Below are 14711 nucleotides of genomic sequence, written 5' to 3' on the forward strand. Positions count from 1 at the left end.
CCTTCTGGGTAAGTGTGACGTCCACATTTCTACCCCCGCATGCTTGTGTTTTTGGATTTCTCCCCTTTGTAAATAAGGTGACTTGAAAGAATTATTTTGCTCGGTTATACACCTGACACTGTTCAAAACGAGTGTCTTGTCCTCCTCCCCTCTGTGTCTGTTTAAAGACACCTTTCTTGTGCCATCACCGGACTGGTTCGCGTAGACTGGCAGCACCTGTCCCCTGACCCCCTCCCCCCCCCCCCGCCCACTCATTTTAGTGTCTTATGTCCTGTTCCAGAATTTCCTTGTGCCTCTTTAAGTGGGTGAGATTATAGACACATTTTTTTAAACTTAAACTTTATTTTTGAGAGAGAACAAGAGCAGGGGAGGGGCAGAGGGAGGGAGGGGGAGGGGGAGAGGGAGAGAAGATCTGAAGTGGGTTCGACACCGACAGCAGTGAGCCCGATGCAGGGCTCGAACTCACGAACCTTGAGATCAGGACCCACCCTGAAGCTGGCCGCTCCCCCAGCTGAGCCACACAGGTGCCCCTAGTCACGTTTTTCCACACGAGGGTTTCCCTTTCCCCAGTTTCGCCACGTTGTCAGTAACGAATGAGACACGTCTCTACGTTTACTGTATACCATTTATTGGATATAATATTCTTAACAAGAACTTTTTCTACGGAAATAGCAGGTTGTCACCTGTAGAGCCCCAATATGAGAACTGGGTACAAAAGTAACAGACTGTAACATAAAAGGTATGTGAAAAAAGTTAGCAAACCGAAGCATTATAAATGGACGAAGCACTATGAAATTAATGGACTGGTTTGTTGAGAAGCGGTAACTTTGTACTGTGCCGAACGGCCTATAGCCACGAGTTAAAAAGACAACGGTGTGCCACGGGCCTTCCTGACACCCTCCCGATCTGACCTAAGAGAAGGTCAGAGAACAATCTGCTCTGCCATCGCTTGTCCTGCTGGGACTGTTAGAGGGTTTTCTGTCTTTCTCATTTGATGCTTTTTTTTTTCCCCCCTATCACTGCCCTACTTAAGTACTTGCTTATAGGCCATGAACATAGATGTTTTTCGGTTTCCTTGTAAAACTAAAAAGATCACAAGGTATTTATTATTTTGCCTGGATTTGAACTGTGCTTCAACTGAGGACTAAATTATTTTATGGAAGGAGACCCACGGTGTGGGGGGGGAGGGGGGAGCCTAGAAGACATGTTTTTTTGCAGATGTGGAAGGTCAGGGTGGGTTCCAGAATATTCAACCTGAAAGAGCTGAATCCACTGAGCATTCCTTTCAGCGTGTGGTAAATCTCCTGGCTGTCACTGCCCACGGTGGACTGCTATCGTGATTCTATACGCACTGTTTCTTCTCCTAGGTTTTCCTCACATGCAACACTCTTATGGCTGGACTGGCTGTTGTCGCTGCTGTCCCAAGAGTAAAGAGGGGATTTTCATCCACGTGGAGGTAGATTGCTTCTGGAAGCATCCTCAGTGCCCGGAACTCGTTCTTAGCCCGGGGCTTACCACTCTTTCTTAGAGTGTTACTCGTATCGCTATCAGAGGTTCCAAAGTAGGTTTTAAAGGGACAGATGTCAATAGGGACTGGAGAGGGTGCCCAGGGAATCGTGCCATCCTAGACAGACGGATGTTCCGTGGCACGATGTTGCCTGGAAGGGGGACTCTTGCTGGGTTCAGAGCTGGGGGCATAGCTGGTGGGCTTGTGCCGTGCTGACACTCTGGAGAAGGCTGGGCTCGTGGGGGTAGTGACACAGTGTCACGGTCCCCGCTTTGGGCGACCTAAAGTAGCTATGACCACAGCAATCTGTCACCTTGTAGGGTCCTCTGGAAAAGAGGCTTGCCTCTAAGTGATGAGAAGCAAACAGATGGCGTAGCCTCCTCTGCCTTGTGTCCAGATGTGTTCACGGGCCTGCTCCTGAGTCGTGGGGGGAGGAAGTGTGGCAGCCTAGGGCCGGCCTCCGTGGGGCAGGGGGCGGGGGGCCATGAAACAATGGTACCTGCACTGTCCCCCGCCCGCCAGCCAGCCATAATGTATGGAGTCTGCAGCTTGAGAATCACGCCTGGGGGTCAGCAGCTGGCTGTGTGAGACTTCTGGGGAGGGTCGGTATGACGTTTATCTGGGTCACTTGTGGTTAGCTGGGGTCCTACCGATAGCAGTGAGGAGGGATCTCCGCCCTGGGCCGGCTGCTCCCAGAACACTGGAGAGGGAGCCCCGCCCCCCCCAGCACATGTTTAACATGAAATCAGCCTCACGAGGAAAGTGTGCGAAGGGGTCAGTTTGCACGAGAAGGCTGCGGCCGCCTGCCCAGGCATCTCGTCCTTTCCGTTGTCAGGGTCTCATTGGCTCAGAATGCTAATTTAGTAAACATGAACAGAGAGATGACAGGAGGGGGCCGGGGCCTTCTCAGCTGGCCCAGCACCAGGGGGGATCACAGGCTCCTAAGGACAGCTTGTCACCGATCAGAGCATTAGCTGCTTTTCTTTTAGGGGATGCATTGATGTGTTGTATTGATTTGCCAGAGAACAAGGGCCTATGGGTTCAAGCCTGAGAACTCATACTAAAGTTAAGAAGGCATAAAAATGTCCCCTCGGAGACCAGTCAGGAGTATTTATTCTCATGTAGTTTAATTTGTTGCTTTTGTGGTTTCTGTGACGTCATCCCACATGTGTAAGCTGGAAAAATTCACACTGGGAAGTATAACCTCCGTATGCATATTTTGACAATGGAAAATGTTATGCATTGTTTCTCTTGGTTGCTACCCATCTGATTCCATGTGTCAGGAAAACAAACTGTTACCAAAAAACTCAGGAGATAAACTCTTAAACAGAATGCCTGGAAGATTAGCCATCTATTTTCCAGTAAGTGGGGTCAGAGAACTACACGTATAACGAGACAGGGGAAGAAAAGTGACCACCCTCAGGGCCTACTTCGTGTCTAGACACGTTGAATTTCTCAGTGACAGCCTTATAAACTCAAATCAACTCTTATTCATGCCTATAAAACTTTAAAAACATATTAAAAAAATAGACTGGCACTGAAATAGAAGTATTGATTTTTGTTGCCATCATCTATAAGGCTATAAAAAGGGGGGGGGGTTCATCTTTCCCCCATCCCCAAAATACCTGGCTCTTTTCCTATGTTCTATTAAAATGGAAGTTATTGCTAAATATAATTCTGCATCTTGGGAATACTGTTCCTTTAATAATATCTGTATATTGTAAGGGGATGTTAGGTTTAAACAAGTATCCAGAAATCACGTGTATGGCTCTATAAAAGCAATTACTACTATAGAGATACAAATGTGTCATCAGCTGCAGCTCCTAAATGGCCATCGATGACATCGTGTAAGATCACAGCGTTAACCTTTTTTAATACCAGGCTATTCCTGGTTCTCTGAAATGGAAGCACAGGAATTACAGTAAAGGACAAAAAAAAAAAAAAAACAAAAAACCCCAAAACAAAAAAAACCCAAAAAACAAAATTCACACCCTCTTCCTCCCATAGGAGGAGGGGCTAAAATGACAGATCTAAGGGTTTGGGCATCTGTAAAGACAATACCCACATAATGCACCATAAAAATTCTGTAAACTTTTCACTAGCATCGGGTTTGGCCTTGATACAATTACTAAGTGTAATATCAGTTACCGTAATTCTGTAGGTACTCATCAGCAGTAACATTTTCTAACATGGCTTTACCTTTTTCAGAAATTAATAATTGTATGAGACAGATGCATGCTGTAGGAGTTGGAATGTTTTAGCGCTGGGCTCCCTTTTGTGTTTGTGACATGGCTTTATTTAGTTTATCCGCGATCGTGATTACCATGTTGCCTAGATACGGTGGGGGAACACGGGGAGAGTTCACTGCAGTCTTGTTTTCTGGAAGGCAAACTGATTCTTGGTATATGTGGTCTCTCTGCTTCAAGGCCTGGAAAAACCGTTGAAATGACCCCAGTTGAAGTCTTCATCACAAAACACTCAGAGTGAATTACAGAACTGTTGTCAATTGCCTTCCAGTGTCAAAATGAGTCACATATGACCCCACTAGAAGACAGAGGCATAATGGCATTTTACCTTGTCTGAGTATTTTTGTCATTTTCATGCCATTAGACGCAGGCAGCTTCAAGATCGTGTGGAGAAATGGCTCCCCAGTCAGACATTTGAAGAGTAAAAGGTTAAAGGGGACGCGGCCCAAGAATACATTTCATGAATATTTAGGATTAGGAAATTGATTTCCTCATCACATTCTGTGCCGCTCAACAGGTAGGTTGCAAATGTTTATACTAAAAATATCTTTTCGAGATTCCTGCGGCCAAGCTGGGAAAATAGAACGCCCCCCTAAATAACTTACGAGTAACTTAGGATTCTTTGTCCTAGACGAACGGCGGACGCAGGCTGCCTCATGGCATCCATTCGGTTGTAGTTTTTGCAGGCATACGGAGTCTGCCCAATTTTTAATAAGTTTGAACCTTGCAATAAAAGATTTTTACCTACAGGATTGATTCGCTAGATCTCGTTACTGGTTCACAGCTGAAAATAGTTATGGTCCCATGGAAAGCCTCATCCATCCGTCTGAACACAGAATCACTGTATTACGGTTGAGAAGACAAGGTGGTAATTTGCTCAGCGCCAAACCGTACAGGGAGAGATGCACGTTTGTGGTGCCTGCGCAGGAGCCTCCTTGTAGAAACGTCACCTTTCCCCATCTAGATAAGACGCGGAGGCCAGCACTGTGCCGAGGGCAGTGTTTTCTGCAAAGCCACCGTCTTTGCCTGCTCTCCAAATGTGCTCACGGCTGGTGAGCTCACGGTCAGGTTTCTGCCTGGCCTCCTGTGTTCCAGGCTCTGTCCTGGGGCGGCCACACCTTAAAATTCCTTCCTGCAACTCGGGTTCTCTTCCAAGCTTCCTGGCCCCAAGCCAGATCCTTCCCTGCTCTCCTGGAAGTTCAAGGTGTAGCCGCTGGTGGGCGGGGCCAGGGTGTCCCCGACAGCCACACCCAGCCTGGACTCGAAGCCCCTGGCTCTAGCTCGAGATCAGGGGTTCCAGAGAATCACTCAGCATTCATTCTACCTGGGGTCTCCTGGGCTGTGTCTGCGCCATAACCACAGCCACGCATGGTTGGGGAATGGTTCTTCGATAAAGCCTCGATCGGAAAGTGAACCTCCTGTCCAGAAGCCCAGAAAGCATGATATTTCAAGTTCACTAAACTACTGAAAGCACACAAGCCTTCCTTCCGTGGAAAACTCAGTGATGGTAAAAATGCCTCCCACAGCGCACTGCACTGTAACAAGCATTTGGCATAAATTAATAATTTACAAGTACCTGAGCAAGTATACAGAGCACCATAGCACAGCACAGCACCGACGGCAGTAGCTCGAAGTTCTCAAAATAATGGTGTTTTAAACATTAAAAAAAAAAAAATTCTAAAAGTTGGTACAAAAACACAGAACTCCCAACTGGAGTTGAAAGATAGTGCAAACTTCTGTCTTCACTGTTGAAAAAAGATGGCAACTTGCTTCTCACTTCGCGTAGGCAGCGTGGGTAGGTCTGGGCACTTGACGTGGGTGTTTCGGAGCGGGTCTGCAGCGAGGGAAGAGGAAACGAGAGGGTGGGTGGAGGCCTTGGAAATGGCCTTTGTGGGTATACAGATGTCTGCAGTTGGGTGTCTTTTCCTGCCCTTCGCTGAGCCTTTGGGAGCAGACCTCCCCCCACCCCTTCCCCCCCAAAGAGGGCTGCAGGTCACATCCGGGACCTTGCTCAGGGCTGCAGGGTTGCTGGTGGTTTATGCCAGCTGGCCACCTAGGGGAGCCCTCACCAAAGCCATCCCTCCTCTCTGCGAGCAGACTCTAGAACAGTGCGCGTTCAAGAAAAATGAGAGCCACGTGTGTAATGGAAAGTTTTCCAGTAATCACACGAGAAAAGTAAAAAGTAAACGAAATAACGGGGCGCCTGGGTGGCTCAGTTGGTTAAGCGTCTGTTTCTCGGTTTTGGTTCAGGTCACCATCTCAGGGTTTCGTGAGTTCGAGCCCCGCATTAGGCTCTGAGCTGTATTAGGCTCTGTGCTGACAGCTCAGAGCCTCCTTGGGATTCTCTCTCCCTCCCACTCTCTGCCCCTCCCCCACACATGCTCTCTCTCCAAAAAAAAAAAAAAAAAAAAAAATAGATGAAACAAATTTTAGCAACGAATTTCATTTAACTCCATACATTCACAGTCGCAGCATTTTGATATGAAAAGAGACGGAGCATGAAGTCGTCCCCGTCCCGTGTCTGCCTGTGGGGACCTGACCGGCCTTTGCATTTTCAGGGAGCAAAGCCGGGCATGAGGGATCCCTCCCAAATGAATGTGCAGGACGTTCTTCTCCTTCAAGAGCAAGACCAAGATGAGCTTGCCCTGGGCTCAGTGACTGGCAGAGGTGACGATGGGCCACTGCCAGATGGCCTTTACAAAGAGAGCCCTCTGCTCGTCGTGTCCCTGTAAAGCCGTGCTTTTCCCTTTTGAGCAAGTAACTTCAAGAGGAGCACACGAAACCACAGCCAAATAACTAGGATGGTCTGCAGTCTTTCCGTATTTCTGCCCTCGAGAATTACACCCCTGTTCTACCCCCTTTGACCAGAGTTATCTTTGGGATTTACTAGGCAGCTCTCTGAGGCCAAACATTTTTCCCAAGAGTGGTAATGACATCACGAACGTCTTCCCCTTTCGAGACACTGAATTATTGAGCCCAGGGCCTGGCCAATACATGACCTTTGGTTCTTTTGAGCTCATATAGCAAGCTTCCTGCCAAGGCGGGGCAGTGTACGTCCAAGGAGTGTTTTGGCTGTGGGTTCGATCTACCCACTGCGGGGAAAGAGGTCGGGGGTTGGGGGGGGGGGGCGGCCCATGTGTAGCCTTTGTCTCTTCCCACGAGCACGGAGGAGCTGCCTGGTCGCCACCCTGCATGGCGTTTCCACCGTCCAGAAACAGCTGCACGTAACCTCCAGAGCACAGTAAAACGTAAGAAAAAAATTGTGAGCATTTATTACATTTGTTTTCATCTAACTTCTATCATGAGAAGTTATGCATAGCTATTTAAATAGGGGCTCGGTTTAACACCCAGCTCGCAAAATTCCTGGAAATTGATTAGCTCTCAAAAAGCAGTGTGGGTCGGCCCCGGCCCACGGCCCCTTCAACCCCCCCTGGGTCAGGAGGCTGCCTTCCCGTCCTCTGGGACAGGGTGAGCGGCGGCCACAGCTGGGGTTTCGTTAGTTGTGTGGAGAAGCTCCCCCTGGGTACCACGTCTTCGGGAGCTAACGCCTCACGCCCTCCTTATTCACCTGGGCCCCTCCAAGCTCACCTCCTTTCTCGGGACCGCAGGGGTCGGGCATAGTTTGTGCGGGTTGGAGGCGTGCTCAGCCTTCGTGGGATCATGCCACTTGGAAGCCGCTAATGTGCATCCTTTTGGGGGACACTGCCTGGCCCCTATCCGGTTCCACTTGATCTTGGTTTAATCTCTTAGGGACACTGGGGCCCTTGCTAGAAGCCGCATGGGGATCCTGGGGAGTAGAAGCTCATGACGGCCTCCGGGTAACGCTCCTATCTACCTTTGCATCGGTTTTATGCTGTTCCCAGGTACCAGAGGTAGAGAGAGCCCGGCCTACGCCATCAGACCCATGTCCTGACGGGGGGCGGAAAGCACCGGGGGGTGTGGGTGCCCCACACGGTTGTGGGGAGAAAGAGGCCCGGCTGTTACACCAACCTGAGCGGCACCAGGCAGAGCCCAGACTCCGGCTGCCCCAGGGCCCTGGCGGAGGGGCTGGTGAACCGGGAGGTCTTACTCAAAGGATCTGCAGGCAGAGGCTTCTGAGGAGGGTTTGGCTTCCGAGTTCCCTGCAACAAACCACAGAATTATGATCATATGATCACCCGTCTCCGTGAACTGGGACACGACCTTGACTTCAGAAGTGGGAAACAGAGCGTGTAAGCAGGTGCTAGGCTAGGCCACACAGTTCTCACGTCCAGAATAAACTTTCTGAACACCTTCTCTCCCCGTACAAGTTGTTGATCTGTGTTAATCTCCTTGCCAACATCTGCTCTGACATTTCAAAGGTTTAGCCACAGCATCACATGGTTGCACATACTCAAATGAGGGTCTTCGGATGCCACACCAGTCACAGGCCTCGGGGGTGCCGTTGACACTGGCGTTTCTGGGCCAGCGCTACCCACAGGAGGTAAGCTTTCCTGTGTCCTTAAGCTTCCTTTCGAGCTGTAAAGGCCTAAAAGCAGAGATTGGTGAAAAATCTCGTTTAACGCCATTTATTTAAATTTCCCAGAATCTTGTAACCGAACTCCTTCAACTCTGGATGAAGTCGCCAACTTTTCGTGCGTCACTATGGGGTCCGAATAGCAAATGTTGATCCAGGTTGAACGAAATGCACTGAAATTCTACCAAAATCCTTAGTTCAAAGAATCACAAGCTCACATGGAAAGGGATGCTGAGAAGGAAAATCCAAGACCAAGTGTTTTGAGGGACAAGTGTAACTCTATAAGGAAGAGAACAGAAAGGTGTCACATCGATCAGAGCCCAGCGAGGGAGCCAGCAATAGAAGAGCGAGCATGAACTTGGGCATTACATTGGGTTTTATTCAGAGACAGATGCTTTGGGACTGTGTCGGCCACTTGCCAACTCGAAACCTATCTCAGAGCATTGTCATGTAGACTAAAAAAAAAAAAAAAATGCAGGGCACCTGGGTGGCTCAATTGGCTAAGTGTCTGACTTTGGTTCAAGGTCATGATCTTCCAATGCATGAGTTTGAGCCCTGCGTCGGGCTCTGTGCTGACAGCTTGAAGCCTGGAGCCTACTTCAGAGTCTGTGTCTCCCTTTCTCTCTCCGTTCCTTCCCTGCTTGTCTGTCTCTCTCAAAAATACACATTAAAAAAAAATTTTTTTTAATATAATGCCTAGGAAGCTCCCAGAACATAATTATTAATAACATAATAATGAGCCTTCCCTCATGCCACAGATTTTAAAATGCTTAAGGGAAATAATCAGAGAAACAAACAGTAAAACCAAGGGTTTTCAGGGGACTCTTTCCCTGGTTACCCTGAGGAAAGGGGGGACAGAGGGATACCTGGGGTGGGAAGTCATTTTAGGTGTTGACAGTTCCCTCCCCTTGGCCCATGGTGGACACAGGTGCCGAGACACCTTCTCTGGTGTTTGTGGCCTAGAGGCAGTCACAAATGCATCAGAAGCTTACAGGAAACTTTGCTAGGACCCAGGGGAGACGGGACATCCTAATAAGCAGAGGATCTACCTTACTGTCCTATGTCATCCTTCCAAGACCACTCCAGATGATTTAAAAACCCTCGACTTGAATTTCTCACAGCACCCATCCCATTAAAGTGACGTTTCCTCAGCACACGGAGCTCAGTTGAATGCAAACGTATCACCAGTAGGTAGCCCATCTTTGTAAGCGAAGGTAGCAACCCCAGAAGCGTGTGTGGAATCACAGCCGTATGGAAAATACGCCAAGTTGAAACAATGGGCAATGGGCCAGTGACCAAGGGAGAGACTTGAAAGTGCCATTTCTGTACCAGCTCAAGTGAAAAGAAACAAACTAAAGCAAATTCCTTGACTAGGCATAAAGACCGTCTAACGTGCCTGAGAACTGGAGCGCTGGAGTCAGGCTGGTGGTTTATTTGGCCAGGCTCTGCAAGCTCAGGTGTTACTTAGCCTCTGGAAGTTGTGGAGAGGGGATGCTAAGAGTGGCTTCCTCCTGACATTGATGTGAGGAGTGGGAGACGCTACCTAGAAAGCAATTAGCACAGGTGCTACTGCTATAGCCTAGCTATTACTGATGGAGCCAATTTACCATCGAAAGGTACCGTCATCCTACCGCCAAACTTTGGGTAATGAACTATGGGAATAACACAAGCCCCGCTTCCTGTAAGATGGCAGAAAACCACGGGCAAGCTATTAGTGTGTGACGTACAAGTGAATGCACGCACCTATAAAACGGAAAGGCTCTGAGGTTTAAAGGATTCATTCCTAAGTGATACTAGTTTTGCTGCTAAGAATGAATGAGTATCTGGTCTTGGTAATAAAGATAACGTCGGGTTTTTACGGCAGTGCTGGAGAAAAAGTGAGATCCACGTTCTAATGCACCGTAGTGCACTTGGCTCTATCGTGGAAACTTAGGACATAATTAGCTTGGCCATTCATCCTGGTTTGTTTGGGACATTCGCAATTTACATTCATGGCCTTGTTTAATTATTAATCGCAACTCTCAGATAGGTCCTGGTTTAGAGGATAAATTGGTTGGTCGCCATAGTGACCAAAGCCCAAACAGTGGAAATGCTGATGGAAATGCTGATCAAACCCTGGGGTCCGCGAGGCTGCAGTCCGCTCTGAAATCGGTCCCACTCACAGATGCTGTCTAGGTGAGATGCCCACTTGTTACCAGGGCCAAACTGGCACAGGGCAACAGTGGAGTCAGTGCAAGATGAAGGCAGCCTCTGTTTTTAAGGTATCGGAATATCTCTAATATTTGGGGGGAGGCATTAGCTGCACAGGCTGGGACCTTGGAGGGAGGGGTAGAATTCCCATGCTGCCTTTTAGGCATTGCTCTTCATGCTGCCTTTACCTGAGCCTAGGTTTCCCAGAAAAGTCCATTCTGGCCATGAAGCATCATCAGAATGGAGTGGAGAAAGGACTCCAGGCCAGGTTGTACACACTCAGTAAACATTAGGTTTACTAATTGTTTACTAATGTAAACAATAGGTCCCATAGACCTATTCTCATGTCATTTTTAGAATTTTATTTTTAAAAATATTTTAATGTTTATTTATTTTGAGAGAGAGCGAGCGAGCATGAGCATGCAAGCAGGGGAGGGGGAAGAAAGAGAGGGGGAGAGAGAATCCCAAGCAGGCTCCGTGCTGTTAGTGTGGAGCCTGATGCAGGGCTCGGACACACAAACTGTGAGATCGTGACCTGATCCGAAATCAAGAGCTGGATGCTTAACCAACTGAGCCACCCTGGTGCTCCAGGCCTATTTTCCTTTGAAACAAAATCAGGAATTCAGACCCCCATTTCTCTCCCTTTTCAACTTCCAGACACTGGAGGAAAATCGAGATATGCTATAAAGCAGAATCGTCTCATCTCTCCATGTTTGCTCGTGTGTTAGCAGCAGCTACACATTTCAAAGTTTTTAGAGGGTTGAGAACAAATTTTTAAATCCAACGGGAGCCCTCTGCCTTGACCATCATCATAAAGAATTCTCAACTGTTAGCAACCTCCGCGTAAGCGAGAGTAAATGCATCCTGCACATCCAGAGACCTCTCCACAGGAAGGTCAGATGTTATCACAGGAAGATGAGAGAGACGCCCCTGATGCTGACACCGGGCCAGGGGCAGCGTCAACCCCACCATCCATACTCGGGCTCTCCGGCTCTGTGAGGAATAGGCTTCAAGATGACGCCAAGGATAGCCGGTTCTCAGGAAAATGTGCAATACCTTTTCTTTCTTCAGAAAAAGCAGGGGTCTTGACAAATCTGCTCTCAACAGAACACACTTACACCCGTCTGTAAGGTGACCCTTCTTTCTGAAGCTACCTGAGAACAGTGAAGTAAAGGCACATAAAGGGGCAATACTCCATCTCCGAGGAGACCTTACAACCCCAAACAAATACATATGAAAAGGGTGCCAAGTGTCCAGCAGCCTAGGGTGAGCAAAGGCCAAGAGAAAGGAGAGCATGGCCCCCGTGGCCAACCTGATGGGGCATTGAGAAGAAAACCAGCTCCCCCTTGCTTGAGACAGGCGTGGGGAGGAAGCAGATACTGCGAAGTGTCCAGGGTGAATACGCAGCAGTGTAGACAGGCCCAGCCATTGGTGCAAGCCTGCAGCAGGGCCGGGGCCCGCAGAGTCTATGCTGGAAGCAGGGGAGGCCAGACCGCTGTCATCCCGCAAAACCCTGAGCAGTGGCCTAGACTTCCCCTCGGTTGTCCTGAGACTGGTTTTCCAGGAAGAACTCCCCATCTTTCAGGAGTTTGGACACACTAGGAAAAGGAAGACAAGCTAAGTACCCACCCTGCCAAAATGTATCTGCACAGAAATGAAAAGGGAGGTGGTGAAACTCAAAAGAAAAGGGGAAGAGAAAAATAAAACAATGAAACCCAAGGATGAAGATAGTGCCGAGCAAAGGGCTGTGAAGGTCCTGAGGGAAATGAAGAAAAGTTCAAGGGGGTTCAATAGCAAGATGCAGACCATAGCAAAGGCTGCACAGCATATACATAAATGGTGTCACTTAAGGGATCCGAGTAGAGATGGAAAAAAAAATGCCTAGATTTTGTAAAAACCTTTCTGAAAGAAAGTGTGTCAAACCTATGGATTAGAAGGGCACACCATTTCCCTGGGGGAATTGAATCAGACTCTTCAATATTAAGACACAACCTATTGAAGTTACTGGACAGCCCGGTACAAAATCATATCACTTAAAAGGGCAGAAAGAAGCCAGCTTCTGATTTCTCCAGGGAAGACTGAAGAAGCCCATGTGTAAGAGTTTGGGAAAAACTAAGTGTGATCCATTAATTTTATATGCAAACTATTGCTGAAAGATGAAAGCAACAGTCAAATGTCTTTGAGCATTTGAGCAAAGCTCGAGCAAAGCTTGAGCAAAGCTTCTGAGAATACACTTTTCTAGAGCTCTTGTAGAAGGATGTACAACAGACTGGACACCAGCTAGCCAGGAACGGAATGGATAGGTGGCACAAAAGATCATCACTGAGCATTGAATCCTTTCAGTGTAGACCTGAGTCTAACAAAATCATGGCAATTATGGGTATAGAACAGAATGTCACAAACCAGGATAATGGAGACACTATAGAACTAACCACAGTTGGGAACTGAGTCTCCCATTTCTGGTAACATGGCAGGCTGGTTATTTTGACCTATTCTCTCTCTCAAACCACTGAAGTTGTTGGATGAAATATATTTAATTTTTTTTCTTTAAAGCAACAAAGAGCTACAAGATAGTAAGATATCAGCAGGTCAGCATCTAACTGGAAGCAGCAGCTAGTAGTGGTAAGTATCAGACAGATGCTGAGAAGGCATCTGCCAAGTTAGGAAAACCTAAGTTTTGATTTTGATACCCTTTTATGGTGAGGGATGCAGGAGTCAAAGGTCAGCACCAGCCCAAGTTTAATAGGAAACTATTCCCTTCCCAACCTTTCCACTCTAAAGCCAGGCTCTGCAAAGACTCTACCTCAGGTAAGAATGTTTGGAAGGGATATTGCTTATCCCTAGGAGACTGTAAGGAGGGTTCCCTTGGTGCTAGGCAGATCAATGTAGGAAAATAAACCTCTAACCACAAATGGCGCTTGAGGACCCGAAGCTGAAATCACATTACCTGGGTGGTCACTAAGTCCCCAGCCATTTAAAGGGACCTCAAACTGAGAATGCCTCCAGGGCACCAGGCAGAGGCAAAATACATCCTCTCCAGGGGGTCACACCTTCATCCTAGATCTCAAAGAACTCTCAGAGAGTTTTCTAGATAATTTTCCAGAAAAATGAGCAGCTCATAGTAAAAAAACTACCATGCACATGAAGAAGCAAGGAATTGTAAAGGAAACCCCAGGAGTGACACACTCAGAGACTTCAGATTTTGGAGTTATTGGAACAAATTTTCTATGTTTAAGGAAATGAAAAACAAGCCTGAATATATGAGTAATAAAGAAAATTTCGAGAAACAAAAAAGTAAAATATAATTGTACCAAAGATAATAAAATACCTAGGAATAAACTTTACCAAGGAGGTAAAAGACTTGTACTCTGAAGACTATAAAACACTGATGAAAGAAACTGAAGATGACACAAACAAATGGAAAGGTATACCATGCTCATGGATTCGGAAGAATACTGTTTATAAAAATTTTTTTTATCTTTATTTTTGAGAGAGAGAGGCAGAGTGTGAGCAGAGGAGGAGCAGAGAGAGGGAGACACAGAATCCGAAGCAGGCTCCAGGCCCTGAGCTGTCAGCACAGAGCCCAAGATGTGGGGCTCAAACCCACGAACCGCGAGATCATGGCCTGAGCCGAAGTCGGATGCTCAACCGACTGAGCCACCCAGCCGCCCCGAATTAATACTGTTAAAATGCCCATACTACCCAAAACAATCTGCAGATTCAATGCAATGCCTATAAAATTATCAATAGCATTTTTCACAAACTAGAATAAATAATACTAAACTTTGTATGGAACCACAAAAGACCCTGAGTAGCCAAAGCAACCTTGAGAAAGAAGAACAAACCTGGGGGTGCCACAATCCAAGATTTTAAGATCTACTACATCAAGCTGTAATAATCAAAACCGTGTGGTACTGGTACAAAAACGGACACATTGATCAATGGTATAGAACAGAGAACTCAGAAATAAACCCATGCTTATCTGGCCTTTCTATTGACAAAGGAAGCCAGAATAAGCAATGGGGAAATGAGTCTCTTTAATAAATGGTGCTGGGAAAACTGGACCACTTTCTTATACTATACACAAAAGTAAACTAAAAATGGGTCATAGACCTAAATGTGAGACCTGAGATCATAAAACTCCTAGAAGAGAACAAAGGCAGTAATCTTTCTGACATTGGTCTTAGCAATATTTTTCGAGATATGTCTTCTCAGGCAAGGGAAGCAAAAGTCAACTATTGGGACTACACTCAAATAAAAAGTTTTTGCACAA

At 47.2% G+C, this 14711-nt stretch overlaps 1 protein-coding gene across 2 annotated transcripts in view; it reads right to left on the reverse strand.

Annotated features, from left to right (window-relative positions):
* The window catches only part of ADAM12 (ADAM metallopeptidase domain 12), a 353192-nt gene that overhangs the window by 2856 nt on the left and 335625 nt on the right, over positions 1-14711 (reverse strand). Inside the window, exons 22-23 of one of the 2 annotated variants that reach the window (XR_006701751.1) lie at positions 7744-7874; positions 5330-5587 (exon numbers count right to left, since the gene is read on the reverse strand). Coding sequence is in view for 1 of the 2 variants with exons in the window: in XM_045439195.1 (XP_045295151.1) it covers positions 5527-5587; positions 7744-7874 (192 nt within the window). In the remaining variant the exon portion in view is untranslated. Of the gene's footprint in view, positions 1-607; positions 5588-7743; positions 7875-14711 lie in introns of those variants that run through there. The other variant, XM_045439195.1, reaches the window with a different exon arrangement.

The sequence above is a fragment of the Leopardus geoffroyi genome, chromosome D2, assembly GCF_018350155.1.
Source record: "Leopardus geoffroyi isolate Oge1 chromosome D2, O.geoffroyi_Oge1_pat1.0, whole genome shotgun sequence".
Taxonomy (NCBI): Eukaryota; Metazoa; Chordata; class Mammalia; order Carnivora; family Felidae; genus Leopardus; species Leopardus geoffroyi.